The sequence below is a fragment of the Empidonax traillii genome, unplaced genomic scaffold (genome assembly GCF_003031625.1).
Source record: "Empidonax traillii isolate 1590-97213 ecotype Southwest subspecies unplaced genomic scaffold, ASM303162v1 scaffold215:size2007263, whole genome shotgun sequence".
Taxonomy (NCBI): Eukaryota; Metazoa; Chordata; class Aves; order Passeriformes; family Tyrannidae; genus Empidonax; species Empidonax traillii.
In genome coordinates, this window is record NW_020955408.1 from 1,834,550 (window position 1) to 1,851,641 (window position 17,092).

Consider the following 17,092-nt stretch of genomic DNA (forward strand, 5'->3'; position numbering starts at 1 on the left):
CATCCACAACTTCTCTAGGCGACCTGTTCCAGTGACTCACTACCCTCACAATAAAGAATTTATTTTTATCTAAACCTACCCTCTTGCAGTTCAAAGCCATTTCCCCTTGTGCTGTAAAGGGCACTACATGCCCTTGTGAAAAGCTGGGGGCCCTGGAGATGAACATAGTACTCCAATTGTGGTCTCACCAGAGCAGAATAGAGGGAACTGCATTCCTCAACCTGCTGGACACACTTCTTTTGGTGTAGCCCAGGACACACTTGGCTTCCTGGACTGCATTCTCTGTGGCTTATCCCGTTTTTGGCCCTGCAGTGGTCTCATATCTCCATTTTTTTTCTTAGTCTTTTCTGTCCCTCCATTCTTTCTCTGTGAGTTTTTTTCCACCTTCATTTCTCACAAGCATCCACCCTAACGGGTGTTAGCTTCATGTTCCTGGTGGTGCTAGCCCTGTCTTCTTGCTTTCTTCTCCTTCTTTTTTTCCTTCTTGTTTTTTTCTCCCATCCTTCAGGTCTTATTTTCTGTTATGTCTCTGTGAGTTTCTATTCTATGCCCTAGTTTTCACTTTGTATCTCCTCAAGTACTCCTGTTCAAGGTGGCTGACTGCTTTGCTGCCCCTCTGCAGAGTTGCAACCCGCACCTCCCTCTGCTTTATCTCTCTTTTCTGTGTCTTTTTGCTTTACATTTTCTCATTTTCTCAGAAAACTGTAATTTGCTTCGATCCCTACTAACCCTGTTTGCCACTGTCTGTTCATGTTTTCCATCTTGTTATTCTACTTACCCATGATGTACCATTCATCTATCTTTCTCACTGTCTATATACATGACTACTCTCTCTTCTTCTACCAGCTTTTGCCTGTGTAACCAATATTTATATCTTGAATGACCTTTCTTTTTTATGAGGATCCTTCATGTAAGATATATTGCTATCTAATAAGGTACTCTTTGCTCCTAGGTCCCACTAACCTTTTCCATTATATCATGCTTAATCCTGATTTTTGGTACTCCTTAGAACTTTTCACTCAATTCCTCCTGTCCATTAGGACTGGCTTGGAAACTAAGAAAGAAAACAGAATTTTCTTGTATTTTGACAGTAAAAGGAACACACCACTGCCAGGGCTAGTGTTCTCTTTCTCCTCTCTTTTCTTTCTCTTAGCCTACTGCCCCTTTTCTTTCATCTGCAAGACCCCTTGCTCTTCCTCCTCAGCTGTTACCCCACTGTCACCTGCCTTTTCTCTGAAAACAGCAAGTCAAAGGCAGCCCAGGGTGCTGGTGGTCACAGCATTTAAATGATACTTTTCCCCTCGATATTTCTAAAATGACACATATACAGGCACAATTTATTTTTTCCTGTATCCCTGCACAGAAATGGTCTTATCAGATTTATAATATATGTTTTCCTCTAGGCCATTTTTGAATAAGTATTTTTTCTAATGTCGATACAGCATGAATATAATGCCAGCTTTTCCTCTATGGGCTCTTGTAAAAGCACACAAACAATCAAAATTAGTAGAACAGCCAGAGTTTGAAATAAAGCTTTAGAGAACTTGATGAAGTGAAGGAAATTTTGTCCTGAAAGTTGCTGATGCTGGAGCAAATGACATAATGAAACAAGCTATTTTCACCAAAGCTATTAGCTAATCACTTTTTCAAACATTTATTACATTCTGTTCCCAGACTGTCAGTACTGAGGATCAGTTGTTTACTTTAGGATGCTTTGGGAGCAGACTAGCTTTATAATAAGAATTATGTGAAAATTTTATCCAGTTAATCTTTTGAAATTCAACATCACCTCTCCCTAAGAAGTATTTGGTGAGAACAAGATTGAGTTCATAACCGAACAACAGCAGTCACATCCTGCAGTTTAAAACCCATTTATTGCTCAAAAATTACTCAATTATTTGGATTATTAATCCAAAAGTAGTGTCTTACCTTGTTCCTATCAGTGATGTCAGTACTGTTGATATCACCTGAAAGTGAAGAGCACAGAGGTATAAATCCTTGTTTGAAAGCAGAAGAGAAATTGCCACATGGCACTCAGTGGGGCTATTCTGGATCATCTGAATGATTTTGCACTTTCCATTCACTTTAGGAGGTAAAATAACTCAGATTTGTAATTACTTTTTTTTAATCTAATCACTGGATGGTTGATGGTGTGAGTGTGCTGTATACTCTACTTTTATACAAGGAATCCCCAGCAGTGTGGGAGCACGAGGGGTAGTAGAAGTACTGGTAGCAGTCATTGCAAATTGGGTTGAAAGCACCACTGGGAAAAACCTGGTTTTTTGTCCTTGATGCGCTGGAGAATTCTTCCATTCCTTGGGCCTGATCCAAAGCATGAGGACAACTTTGCTGAAGAGTCACTGTAGGAACTACGGGGGGGAGGGAGGTGGGGAAAGAGGTAGGAATTTATGAGTCATAAGGCTGAAGACTTTGGACTTCTATTTCCAGTCCAAGGTAACACTGGACACTTAGTTCTTTTCTCTCCTCATGTGAACTGGTGAAAGCAGGTAAGGAGTTCCTAAATATTGATTCCAGTTCCTGCCTACCTGACGAGTGGAGGTGGTGGTGGTGTATGGTATGAATAATAAAATGGAGTCTGCTACTGTGCCCTTGTAGTGAAAACTGGGCTGGATTAAATAAATCTTTCCCTTTATGAATATATTGCCATACCCCAAAGCTTTCTAAAACTTTAAGGGATAGACTGAGAAAATAAAAGGTAAAGAATTTGATTTTCCATTCTGTAAAGGTCTAAATATAATTCTTTTGCAATAGCTTTCCACTGAATATCATAGTGATGCAGCCAATAAGACAAAATCCCAAACTGCCAGCTCTATTAATAAGTAATAAATATCTGTGTAATAAATCAGAGGAAAAAGGGCAACATGGGCCACTGTGTGTTTGGGTCAATTGTTTGCATTTACATAAAATTTTAGTGGTTGTAAGGCTAAAGATAGGACGACACTACAGCTTTGCCTGCAAGGAGGGTATAAACTGCAAGCTCTTCTTTGATCAACATTATCTACAGATTCTCGAGGGAAATCCATGAGCTGTGAAGGGGAGATCAGAATTTAGCTTATTGGACTTGCCAAAATATTCAGACTTCTGCCCCTATGTGTACTGGTACAAGAAATATTGCTATCAATTTATAGGAAGTGACTTATAATTTATTGAACTGTTGGAACTTCTGTTGTCTCAAACAGCTGCCAATTTTCAAACCTATGAATAATAAAAATGCATCCCATGGAAAGTGCTCAGTGCAATGGACCTGAGGTAGATTGAGATTCATGATTGGTCTTGTGTCTGCTGGTTTCTGCAAAGTTTGTTATCTGTGTGTCAGTGAAGAGAGCAATTTAAGCTCTGCTGTGTATGTGCATTTTAAGTATCAACCGTAAAACCATTAAATCCTGATTCTCTACCACACTACATGTGCGCATTGACATTTAGACAAGGAGAAGTGTCTGTTACATTTCTGAAGCTGAATTATTGACTTTTATATCCACTCTGCACTCTCTTATCATGAAGACAGGACTCACTGGGAAGCAAGGCCCCTGGGTATTTTTGACTCTGTTTTTGGTGTAAGTGACTACCAGTGAAGTGATACTTTACTGCACTGTTGGTGGCTTGGGGCCTTAATAAAAAGTCAGCAGCATGAGCCTTCTCTAGGATATGTATCATTGCCATCACAGTGTTGTTCCCCCCGTCACAGTGCTTACCTGCCAGGGCAGCATATTGGCAGCTGTCTGCATGGATCACATAAGGAGGTTAAGAGCAAAGCCCATGGCTTTTTTTATTGCCCTCTTCCTATGCTGGGGCAGTGACAATTTGCCCTACCCAGGAGAATTCATACTGTGGCATTTTTTCTAAGAATAAGAAAGCCTCAAAAGAGTATTATATTACTATTCCTTTGTTCAGCAGTGGCCTGTGACATCTAGTTTTCAGAGTTTCTTGATTTTGCCTTACATGTTGCCTTGCATACCTAGTAAATGAATCCAGAGGTCTATAAACAGCCAGATTTTAACCTTTTTTCTAGCATCACCCAGGAGATATCACACATGCCCGCAGCTGCAGGGTGTTAATTCCAGGGAGGAGGCAGACCAAGCAGTCTAGGAAACACATGAGCAATACTTTTCCTGTACTGGCAGTTTACATACAGAAAAGAAGGAGATGACAGAAAGCTAACCTGAAACCCAGGAGGTTGTCCTGCAGCAGGATATGGCAGCAGGATGCTTCAGCCTAACTGTGGCCAGCCCCACCACAGAAGCAGACAATACAGGCACCAATTAGTATGTTGTTTTCTATGATGTCTCCCTGTGGTCCAGTATCATCATCTCTCATTATAGAGCAATCTAAGAGATGTAGGCTGCCATGGACACAGGAAAGACTTGAAACAACATGAGGTAGCACAGGAAGACTGATCTCTTTAATAGCACACAGAAATTAGATTAGCTTCCTTTCTGTGCTCTGGGCTTGAAAGAACAGCATGCTAAGCTGAAACTTGCCTGGCTTGAATGCAGAATGAATGCAACGTGTATATTTGTCCAATGTATCTTCCAAAATGGTTTATTGCTGCTTTTTTTCTCTCTTTTTTTTTTTCTTTCTTCCTCTTTTTTCACCAGAAAGAAACACCACTTGCCAATGCCGCATTTTGGGCTGCAAGAAAAGGAAACCTGGCTCTCCTCCAGCTGCTGCTGAACAGTGGGCGAGTAGATGTGGACTGCAAAGACAGCGTATGCACACAATGAACCTACACCCACAGCACTGATTTTGCATCACTTTCCACTGTGCAGAGGGTGCAGTAGGAATCTAACATGAGATATCTGAGAGTCTTAAGGCATTTAAGGATGATTTAAAACCTTCTCTTGTCAGGAAGCAAGTTTGAAACTTAAGATGATGATTTACATCAGTGGCAAGGGGTTAAGAATTTTCCAGCGTTCAAAAATGTGTCTTACACAGTTATTTGTGGTGCTGACATTTAAAACATAGATCCTAGCACCTCGGGCTTCTCTTTGCAAAGAGATGTCATTGTAGTAATAGATCACTGCAAAGAGTTGGCTCAATTAAGCCCAGGTAGCAATGATTCTGTCAGCTAGCAGAACTCCTCATAATTAGAAGAACTGGTGGTCTTCTAAATTATTCCTCCGTCCCCTCCAGTATCTCTGGATGGTACGATGCCAGGGCATCAATATGAAGACACAAGATTGCTAAGCAAAGAGGAGCCCAGACGTGTGACAGATAGATTTCATGGGCTTTTCCTTACTGTAACTGACATGGGTTGAAGTTAGTTTTGAGAGTAGAAATGGGTTGATAACACAGATAACGAGAATGTCTTTCTATTCTGCCCATAACATATGGTGAGATAATTGATTGTGCTGAGCTGTGTCAAAGAGCGGGAGAAAACTGAGGTGGGAAGTTCCAGGTTTCTTTCACTTGGCATGGGGACTGACTGACATGGAGTCATGCCAGTGTTGTACAGGATTAGTGCCATTTCAAGCCTGAAACATGAACCTGCCACAGCTTCTCTCACTTTGAATGCCCTCAAAGTGCAAGAGATTTTTTAAGCACATTGACTTTAACCTATCTTTTCATTTTCATTTCATTTTTGCCCTGTAGGCAAGAATTTGTCCTACAGTACTTCTGGAGCTGGTGTTATGAGTGTCCTTCTGCCAGGGAGGGAAGGATATTCAAATGTAGGCTTGAAGTAAACAGGACAGAGATCAATTGAAAAAAATGAGGTCCACTACTGCTCATTTTTTCTCAAAAGAAGGCTAACTTTGGTCAAGAATTTTCACACTGCACTGCATTATTAATTGTATCAGAAATACACATTTTCTAGACTAAATTATTTTTGTACAATTAAGACAGCATGCTTCTTTTTTGCAATGTCACCCATTTCTTCTTTAACTTGAAGTGATATGTGTGAATTCTTTAGAAGGATGAGTTTCATTCTTATATGCATATGATTTTTGCATATTGTCCATACACTGCACACATATAACCTCAATCTTACTTGGTTCACTGGAACAGTGACCTTATAGTGTACTGAGGGAACATATTTCTGGACAGAAAGTTCTCTCTTATAATATGAAGAGTCACAGAATGAGTTTGCTCTGATTGTTTGAATAGGGAATTGTTCAAATCATCCAGCCCCTACTCCTGACTATGACTCAGAATTAGTGACTCAGCTGAGTCACTCAGCTCCTGTGTCTAAGGTTATTCTTCTGGAAATGATACAAAGGTCTTTGGGATTCTGTGATTAAAAAATACGCTGTGAAGTAAAAAAAAACATTCTTTTTATTCTTGTGGCACTTACTGTGGGGCAATAAGGCAAAGTAATTTTACACATATCTGTTGAACAGTCAGACCTTAACACTGCAGGCAAGTCTGTAATGTTTTTGTTCAAACACCTGCTAAATGCTCATTTTTAAAGTATTCTTGATAGCAAGTTTAAAACGATAGCAAGTTTTTCAATGATCATAAGCTTCCTTCAGGTTTTCAGAAGAGGTGCTGTCTCTTCCAGACAACCTGATTCATTGATGTAGGTATCTGTTGAAGGTACTGACTTGTTTTTCCTTACCCCCAGCTTGGCACAACAGCTCTGATGGTGGCATCTTACTATGGCCACATAGATTGTGTGCGGGAATTGGTGTTGCAAGGAGCAGATATCAATCTGCAGAGAGAGGTAGGAGAAGTTCTGCATTCAAACAGGGCTTGATTAAGTGTCTGTTTATTACAAATAATAAAAGAGAGTTGTCTATGGCTTTTTGCCAGTTGCTTCTTTGTCATTTGCTGTGCAGTGCATGTGTAACAGGGTCTGTTCTCCTGAGGGCATCAGGGAATCAGATACATGGAGTTTATAATAGAAAATGAGGTGCCAGAGGTACATTTAAAAGTAACTTATCAAGCATTTTCAGCACATATGGTTGGTAAGGGTCAGTTACATCTGAGATGTAACACCCCCACCCCCTGGTTATGCCATTTATTTGCAGTTTTACTTATTGGCACAATAATAATTTCCAGCTCTCTGGATGGGATAAATGATAAGTCCTTTATCTTTTGATTTGCAGCCTGGTCGTTACAATTGAGCAGATGCCATTGCTAGCGCAGGGGTTATTTTTACTTGGTATACTTTGGAGTTTCTGCCTCAGTCTGAGACAACTCACCTCTAACAATCACACAGCTTGATCACCCATACCCTTCCCTGCATCTCTGCTTTGCATTCAAGGCATCTCTTGCACCATGACATGCTTGCTTGTGGGAGGGACATCAGCGACTGGTTTTGGGAAACTTTCACTCATGCTCCGTGTTGTAAGGAGTACTTGCAGTCACTCTGGTCTGTGTGTTGGCTACACGGAGCAGAATTGCTCTGGGACAACCACAGTTGTACTGGTCCTAAGAGCAGTTTAGGGAGGGCGTGCAGGTACGTGGTGGGGTGGCAGCATGCAGTGCGGGACAGCGGTATCCTGGTTGCTCTAACAATACAAGGCAGTGTTTCTTACTTTGCTTGGTTACCTGGAACTAGAGCATTAATCTCATGCTGACATCTGCAAGTTACTGAGTCAGTGAATGCCATGGTTGATGATATAAGTGTCTTTGCACTTACTGGCCTAAACTTGCTCTAACCATGATTGTCAGTGTCTTTCAGTGGGGTCCTGTTCTAACAAAACATGTATTTAAACATGTGCCTTCCCCCAGGTAAATATTGCTTGGAAAGCAGCTACAAAAGAAAAAGTTGAGAACAGTTTTATGGAGCTGCTTATGAGTATCGCTCAGGACATACTGACTCAACAAGCCAACAAAAAGAAACGCTGAAAGCCTCCAAAATCACTCTGTTGCAGAAAGGGAGCAAAACAGATGAAGTTTAAGCCCTAAAGACCAATGGCATTGTTCTGCAACTAAATCCACATAGTCAAACCAGTGCTCTTGTGCTCTGAAGTTGTAGTGAAGTTTGGGGAAGTGAGTGCCCCATAAATGTGGCTCCAGGAGAGCAGGTTCTGAAATGGTCTAAAGGGACCAAGTGCTATTGTAAAGGCTTTGGGCATTGGAGCTCCTCATGTAAAGCTCCCCTTTTCCTGCACCTTCTACATGGGATGAGAGAGCCCAAAGTCAGGAAAGCCTGCATGTCTTTTCTTTCTCTCTTTCTCCCTTCCTTCCCTTTTTTCTTCTTTCAGTCCAGCCACTAAAAGCTTACATAGTGATTTTTGGGGTCCTGATTTGCTCATGTGTTAATGACAGTATGTTACACAACTTGTATAAAATATGGGGGTTTAGTTCTTGGATTTTATTCAAGTGTATAATGCTGGGCAGATTTCCCAGTGCTATGGGAAGAAGACTGAGTTAAGATACCTAGTGTCCTCTGGAGTCCTCAAAATCATCATTCAGCTGATATTCAACTGACTGAACTCAGTACTTTTTAATTTGAAGTGTATACTCAGTCATTATTTGAATGTGTATTCATTCAAGTGTGTTATGTGTTTGGAGTTCTTTTAATATATTTTTCTCTTACAGTCAGGTGCAACTCCGCTGTTCTTTGCTGCACAACAAGGCCACAACGATGTAGTGAAGTTTCTCTTCTCATTTGGAGCCTCCACTGAATTTAAGAATAAAGTAAGATGATGGGTCTGTTTTTGCATGCTGATACATTCTGACAATCAAGGCTGTTTTTTCATATTCACATGAAACATGACAAGACAGTGGTAAGATGATAAAAGGATTTCCTCACTTGAACATTTTCTGAGTAATATGCATAATGCAATACATTGTAAAAATATTAACTTGTGACTAGTTTTTACTACCTAGACTTAATGGCTTAAGTTGATCAAAGATCTGTCCTTAATAGTGATATCAGTCTTTCCTTTTAAGCCATCCTCCAATGCAAGATCAAAGGGTCTTTTTGTACATGTTAGATAGGATCCCAGTTTAGGTGTTTATGTACTTCACTTGCATAGACTGATATTCCATCTGCGTTGGGATATCTCTGCATACCACCATAGGCTTCAGTCCTCCCTAAATTCCCATTTACCCGTCTGTAACAAGAAGATGAAACACACCTCAGAGCTTTTATTTCTTTGTTCAGACAGACCCTTTTTCAGCATCTTAGAACAGTCAAAAGCACAGGCAGCAGAGCCCAAGTTCATCACCACTTATGGGGTCAACATCAACAGAAGCAGCAGTTCATCATTGACAGCAGTACATCAACTCAATTTCTTTGCCTAAGGCAGTACTAGCACCTCTACTTTCAGCAAACAGAATCAAAAGCAACATATTTTAATTAAACATACTTGTCCTTGATGTGCTAGCCACATCTTGAAGCATTCCCCTAATCTGGGGAGGACACTTGCCAGTCACTTACCTTGCAACCCATAGCATTGTGTTTGAAGAAGGAATAATTCTTTACCTCACAGTACCCAATTTTTCAAGATACTCTACTCTGTGATTTGAATGATTCCCTCAATCCATACCTGCTTTCTGCAGTCCCTGGAAATATAGGCTCTAAATACAAAGGAAATTGATGGAACATCAGAAACTCAGTTCTTTATGCTACAAGGGCTAAAAATCACGCAGTTTTGTGGACAGAGTCCATACATGCCCTTAAAGTAGTATTCCAGTACCCCAGGGAGCTATAGTTGTGGTGAGAAGCTCTCTGACCACAGCAGCATGAATGAAACTGTAGCTGTTTAACACAACAGCGAGTGCAGCCGTGGAACTTGGCAATGCAGGAGGTTACAATGTTAAATACAGTAGCTGGATTTTAAAGTACTGGATAATGTCTTGTGGGACGGATTTATTGGGTAAAGCTGCACATTAAAAAAAGCATCACTTCTCTGACTTTTATTTCAGGATGTAGGTGAGGGTTAGCAAGATTCAGAAAGAGTATCTTCCCTAGCATTCAGCTGGGAAGTCGGAGGCTCAGTACCTTGTTCTGTCTAGAGGGACAATTACATTTTCACTGAATCTTTCCACAGACTGTAAACTAGGAGTTTGTGAAGAGGCCAAGACTTGATCCAGAAGATGAACAGCAGGCTTGAAATTGTCTGATCCTTCATGACAATATATGATCTTTTATGAAGCATGCAAAATATATTGATGTAAGACCCTAGGGCAGATAAAAGGGAGAAAAGATCTAGATTAAAAAGAAATATTTCTGCATTCAGCTGCTCCAAATGACTTGAATCTTCAGACAAATGCAAATTTGGGCTCTTCTGTTGCTCACCTTGAAACTTTGCCCCCAGCCTCCCTTTTCTTCCCTACCTCTTCTTCTGAATCCAGATCTGACTTGGCCCATATGCCAGTCCGAAGTATCTTTTATGCTGCAGGTTGCTCTTCCTCTCCAGACCACAGCTTTCTGCCACTTCCACACAAGCTGATCATAAGAAAACACCAGCTCCCAATGGACATACCATGAGAAACTGGTGTGTGATGCGCATGTGAGGCCCTTTTTCAGTAGCATCACCCAGCATGCCTGTCCAAGTACTCCCTCCTTCTCATCCTTCTACAAGAGGTGTATCAGTCACTTCAGCGCTCACAAGCTATAGTGTCTGAAAAGTGTGACACAAGCTATAGTGCCTGAAAATGCTCTCAGAAGCTGAACAAAGGATAGCTGAGTTGCTATGAACATGTGCCAGATGAAAGTGATATGTTTAAGAAGTTGAGATTGACTATCATGTCCATGACCTCTTTGCTGTGAGGATCTGCTCTCTCTGGACAGTAGTAGTATGGGTGTTTTGCTAAATGCACCATTAATGCTGGGACCTATCCTGGAAATTTCCGTGTTCATTCTTTCACTCATTCCTTGCTTGGATACTGCAGCTCTTTTGAACCCAAATGTTTACAGCTTCCAGGCTGGACTTTGGTAACCCAGTGAATTTTTAGACTGAGACTAGGTGAGAAACTAACTACTCTGTGCAGCAGTTTGCATTTGAGCACGAGACATCGGTGAGATGTAGTACATTGACAGTACACGTCTTCCGTTGGCCTGCTAGTGTGGTTTTGTGTCAGTCCAGTTTTCTGATTCAATAACGTGATTTTCATAGCCTGGAATTATTCCATTGTTCTCTTAACAGGTGACCAAGGTAACAGGCCTTCCTCCATCCCTCCCAAACCCCAGAAACAATATAGTTGACAAAATATACCTTTTCAGGTTAGAGATAAAGCATTTTCTGACTAAGACAGTCAGCTGGGAGCAGCACTGGAAAAGGTATGGTTGATCCTGGCTGTTTTAAAAGGGCGATGCAAAACTGATCAATTTGCAAAGAATATATATAAATGAAGACATGGAATTAACATAAGAAAAAGAAAATTGAATGTATTTTAGGAAACAGAGACTTTAAAACAAAGAAACGAAAAGCCCAACATCTTTTCATGCACTTATCTGTAAATTGTAATTGCTACATTTCTTACTCATATACAAGAGTGCTGGAGAACTATCTTAATATAGGCATGTAATTCTTGTTACCCCTTGTGTCATTAGAGTTGATATTTGCTATGGCAGGCAAAGCAAGCATTCTAACACAGTGTAATAAAATAATTAGCAATAAAAACTGATGTTATAAAGAGAATGGATTATACTACTGAAGGTTAATTATTATATATTATATATGTACATATTAGTCAGTAATATTATTCTGCATTGTCCCAGTCTGAAGTCCATAAAAGTATGTAACATAGATTGAAACTTTTTTTCTTTTATTCTGATACATGTTATAAGCATGTGAGTTCTTAAAAGGGTTTGCAAGGTGGCATGTTTTCCGAGCAGTACTGCAGGTCAAGGGGTATGTCAGAGGCTGTTTTTCAGCAGGTAGTGATTGCAGAAGATCAGTTCCCCCTCCCCTGTAGCATATTTCAGAGGTGGTAAAACAAAGTTCTAAGCTGCTTTCAGGCGATGACAGGCGAAGGAAGGGTAGGCAAATAGAGTGGCCTTACTGGGTGCTGCTGTTTCAGTTGCTTACGCTGGAGATTGGCAGCTGCTGTAATGTGCTGTCAGTGGGGAGGACAGACTCGGGGTGTAAGAAAAATGACTTCTGGGGAACAATTGCAGAGGTAGCTGAGAGAACTGGCTCCTATCTGAGCTGGAAGGGTTCGCTACGCAGGAGTAATAGAAGCTTCATTGTGTCAGGAAAACAGGATATGAGCGTGAAATGAACTCAAGGCCACGTGCTTTCTCTCAGAGGCTGCACTAGCAGCCTCCTGCCCACTGCAGAAGGGCAAGTGCCCCAGGAGCGCCTCAGCGCTTGCTCACGTGTCCAGCTCCCACTTGCTGAACTGCTCAGAGTTTCCAAGAGGCTTGCCAGTACCAAAGATGCTGCTTCAGCTTTTTACTTGTCTCAGCTGAAGCCAAAAAGGAAAGAGGGAATCACATGGCTGAAAGGGATATTAAAACTCTGTAATTTCCTTTTTTTGCCCCCCCCCCCCTTATCTACTTTCCCTACAGTCTGTAAAACACTGGGGTCCCCAGCTACAGCCTTCTGGAGTAAAGTGTAAGAGAAAGCCAGATGGAAGCTCAGCAGGGGTGATAAGGGGGATGAGTTTTCTCCTTCTGAGAAACAATGGACCTTTACACTGTTTGACAATTCCTTGATTTAACTAAGTGCTGTCTTACCACATGGTCAGTGGAAAAGATTCCTGCCCCCAACTTCCCTTTCTTACAGAAAGATCTATATCTGCTTTTTCACAGTGGTACCCCTAACTCAGAGCATGCAGAGGAATCCCAGTCCCTTCTGCTGAATGTATTCAGCTTCATACTTCAGACATGCAGTAGAGCAGGTCTTTGAGCTCAGTTGTCCTCCTGATCAGGGACCAAATCTTTGAGCCAAGATCTTACCCAGTTCTTTCTGACCCAGTAAATATTTGATTCAGAGTGGGGACCACTCAGTGAGGTTTTTTTTTTGACCCCTGGACTCTGATCAGGCTGATCTAGGAAAACTTGGTCACTCTAATCTGAAAGATCCAAATGGTGTATTTTGGAATTGTGTTATTCTTTCAAAAAAATATATCTGTCTAAAACTGTTCACTGGACTGAACCAAACACTTGATCAGGATCTCCATTTTGAGTCACTTAGACATCTCATGGGAGGTAGTGCTGCCCTTCTGAAACCCCAAGCTAACATCTCCCAGGGTGGGATCACACATTTCAATTCCAAGCTGGGCTTTAGCTCTGCCATGCTAACTGTGGTTAGCTTTGCAGGCCTGTCTTTTATTTGGGAGCTGTCAGTTGGTTCCCGACAGAAATTACGGTAATAACCAATCAATCTTCCAAAAATAAGAGGAATTTATTGAGAACACAAAAATTTTAGAAAACAAAAGCCAGATCATAAAGTAATAAACAGATTTTTCCTGTATGCAACTCACTGAGCATGCCTATTTACTCTCCATCCAGGAAACCTCAACATTTTTAAGGTTCCTAAAACTCATCCTTCCCTGCCTCTCCACCGAGAACCTCCAATCCGAATATCATATTTTCTCTTCTTAATTCACTAACCTTTCTCTCTCAATTTCCTTCGGGGGGAAGAGCCTTTAAAAATGTCTGGGGGGTTTTTTATATTCCTTTGATCTGCTAAGTCACCACTTGAGCGAAGTGGCTTTCGGCTGGTTGGAGACAGGAAACAGGTTTCACAAAGCTATTAGCTTTGCCATTGTCTTTTAAGTGTGTATAAGGTGTTTTTTAATCCGGGAACAATAGTGATTGGTTTTGTGTTTTGTTCCAGCAGTTCCTATTAAATTACAGTAGTTTAATTTGGCATGAATGTCTAATATCTCGTTGTATCTAAAGAGAAACTTAACTCCACTGACCTGATCACACACTATATTTACTCAAATAATCCAGAATTAATAGGCAATCATTAGACTGTCACACAACAGTCTCACATCTGTGATTTCTCTGACATTCAAGTGTTCTTTGCTTTTCAATGTTGTAGGAAGGAAGGGTAAATATGGGGTTTTGAGAATAGCTATAAACAGTGCCCGTGGGTTGTTTCAGTCGTGTCAGAGCTTGAGTTTTCATGGGGCTAATATATCCATTAAATAGCACCACCGATTAATAAATTTGATTGGCATTTCCCATTATAAAAGATCCATTTAAGCCATTCAAGCTGTAACTGCTTTTGAGGATATCTGTCTGTGTGGAAAATTTCAGACAAAACCTTGGAGCTGTTTCAGAGAACAAGTCTGAGGAAAAACACAGTCTTGTGGCCACATTAATAACAGCTCTAGAAACCATTTGTCTGAAATACTTTAGATAGCTTATCTTGTGGAGGAGAGCCTGGAGACTGGGAGAAGGCAGGGAAGGAGAGAGAAGACCTGTGGTGTGGATGTTTTGGGCTGTGCATCATCTTTGCATGACAGCATGGTTCCATCCCAGGCAGAGGAACTTCCTCTTCAAATCAGTGTCAGAAATACTGGTAATTTTGGAGTGGGTCACAGCGAACTTAAGATGGCAAGACCTATGATTGCTATCTCATTTGTTTCGAAGCTGGTTCAGAGTCAATTGCCAGCAACACTGAGGTGCTTCCCTTCTCAGATGTCTCCCAAGGGAGTGTCTCTACAAGAAGGATTTGATGCATGTGCCTAGGTCTCCCTTTAGTGGTCATGTGCAGCAACTATAGCTGCCTGGGATTGTTCCTATCTGCAGGGATTGTTTCTTAAGCAGAGGTAACAGGGTGATTGATGGGTTTGGTCCAATTCAGACTTCTACAATTAGCTAGTATACTTTAAAATGCTTCCGCCTTTCCCCCTACTTGTCTTCAGTCCAAAAATCCACAGATTAGAAGCAGGACGCAACAGGGCACAAGGTTCTTGTCAAAGAAGAGCAAGGGACTGGAGGTGCTCGGAGTTGTGAAGGGAACAAAGCTTCTAGTGGTAAGGCAGAAGACGAAGAAAAAAACCCAGAATTTTCCTTGTTCCTATCCCTCCCTAAAAAAACTCAGGAGAAAAATAATGACAGAGCCAAGTTTAAAGATTTATGTGGCGAGACTTGGTAATAAAATTATGAAAGATTCAGTAGCTAGTCACTACAGAACTGCTGTGAGCCAGATTCTGAAAAGCTTTAAAGCCTTTGGCATGTGCCCTCTCACCTGGCTGTACCCATTCTTTGCTTTTTCACAGGATGGAGGTACGGCTCTCCTGGCTGCCTGTCAGTACGGGCACGCAAAAGTAGTGGAAACTCTGTTGAAGCACGGCGCCAACATTCACGATCAGCTCTACGTGAGTTATTCGACACACATAATATTGACAACGATGGTGGTGGAACAAATGTGCTGTCGGTTGGACGACAGCAGACACTCTGGCTCCAGCACAGGGAGGCGTTTGCCAAATGTTGTGGTTTTATAGTACTCCGCTCTTCTAAGATGTGAATTTTGTTAACTGTCTGCTTTTCGTGATGCTGAGAGAAGTAGCACAAAATCACAAAAGATGCTTGGCTGCCTTTTGATTTGGTATCTGTATGAAAGATATGTACTAAATCTGGATCAGACTTATGCTATCCATCAGCTTTGAACAAAAGATCATGTCATGTTCTGCCATGATCTGTAGAAGAGTAAATAGCTATGAAGCCTCTGATGTACTATAGACATCATTTTTTTTTGTCAGAAAGAGTGGTAAAAGTTAAAATCTTTAAATGTCTTCAAAGTATTTTTTTAAAGTATTAGTTAAAATTATGTTATTTGGTATTTGTGAATCTCCAGTTTGCCAGTGTTGTGGGCAAAGAATGGTTAAAATGGCTGAACTGATGTTATTTAGTTGACTTTTCAGAAAGTTGGATTGAGCCAGTGAAGCTCTGGATTTAATTTACTCCAACAGAGACACAGATAAGTTGAACTTTTCAGTGTTCAACAGAAACCAGTGGCGGGTTTTCCCTCTGCTTCCCACCACTCTTTCTTACCCCCGGGCACTCAAGACTGACAAAGAGAAAGTTGTTCCCCCAGGATATACGAGTTTTTTCAGCTGTTTCCACGGGCTCTGGATGTGCAGGATGCTGTTGCACTCTCAGTTCCCAGCTGAGGGGCTGCTGACTGCAGAAGCCACTGGGAGCTGTGCACAGTCATATGGAGGGTCCCCACCTTGGTTCTGTCCTCACCCTGTATTTATAAAGAAGGATGTTCCTCCCTTTCTGCTGTGCCAATAGCAATTGTCTTTCTAATCTGAGGGCAGTGATTCATGCCTCTGTACGGTAATCCCAGGGGTTGCCACTCAGTTTAAAAATAGACGTGCTGCCACACCTGCAGACACTTATCCAGAGGTGAAGGCAGTAAAATAACTTCCTTGTTGTCTCTCCTGGAAATGAGCAATATTTGCAATCGGATTTGGAAATGTATCTTTATTGCTCACAGACATTGGGCAAAGCCATTCAGAAAGAGCTGCTTAAGAAAACAAGAACATGATCTCTTGAAAATAAGTGTTTTGTGGGACATGGCCAAGCTGCATTTTGCAAAGTGGTATCTGGATGGCAGTTTCACTGGCAGGCAGCCAAATGAGAGGGATTTCCAGCATACCTTTGGATACTTGTCCCCAAAACCATTGAGATCTATGTTTTAGTCTGAAATAGACTCAGATGAGGGGTCAAGAGGGCAGAAGACAAGAGAATACCCTAATTAAATAGTATTTTTTGCAGAAATATGTTATAGCCTCAAGACAGCTTTCTCATTGCAGTATCAATTCAAACCAAATAGGTGTCAGGGAATGCAAGATTCTCCATCTTGATTGATGCTATAATAAAGAGCTTTTTTAATATCACACAACCTTGTTTACTTTTTAAATTGAAGTGTTCTCAATATATCTGTCTCAAGGGGAAGCCTGCAAAGGCTCTGACACCATGACCCTTTTTCTCACATAGCAACCAAAGAGAACAGCCCCTCAGAGAGCCCAGAGGGGTGTGCATTTATGGTGCCAGCAGACACCTCTTTTGTTTACCAGGACATTTGTCTTGAAATCAGTGTCAGACACTCTAAATTCAGTCCCTGGAGCATTATATTCTGTTCATGCTTCACCAAGTCTGTGCTGAGTTTTGCGGGAAGAGGAGTAGCTAAGCACTCTTTCTGCAGACAACAGCATTCAGTCCTGACATGGTGATATGCCAACGAGGTCAGCAAGGTCAACAACAGGC

At 41.3% G+C, this 17,092-nt stretch overlaps 1 protein-coding gene across 1 annotated transcript in view; it reads left to right on the forward strand.

Annotated features, from left to right (window-relative positions):
• The window catches only part of ANKRD29 (ankyrin repeat domain 29), a 31,841-nt gene that overhangs the window by 1,716 nt on the left and 13,033 nt on the right, over positions 1-17,092 (forward strand). The window contains exons 2-5 of the mRNA XM_027887573.1: positions 4,617-4,727; positions 6,581-6,679; positions 8,506-8,604; positions 15,097-15,195. Of these exons, the coding sequence (XP_027743374.1) occupies positions 4,617-4,727; positions 6,581-6,679; positions 8,506-8,604; positions 15,097-15,195 (408 nt within the window). The remainder of the gene's footprint in view (positions 1-4,616; positions 4,728-6,580; positions 6,680-8,505; positions 8,605-15,096; positions 15,196-17,092) is intronic.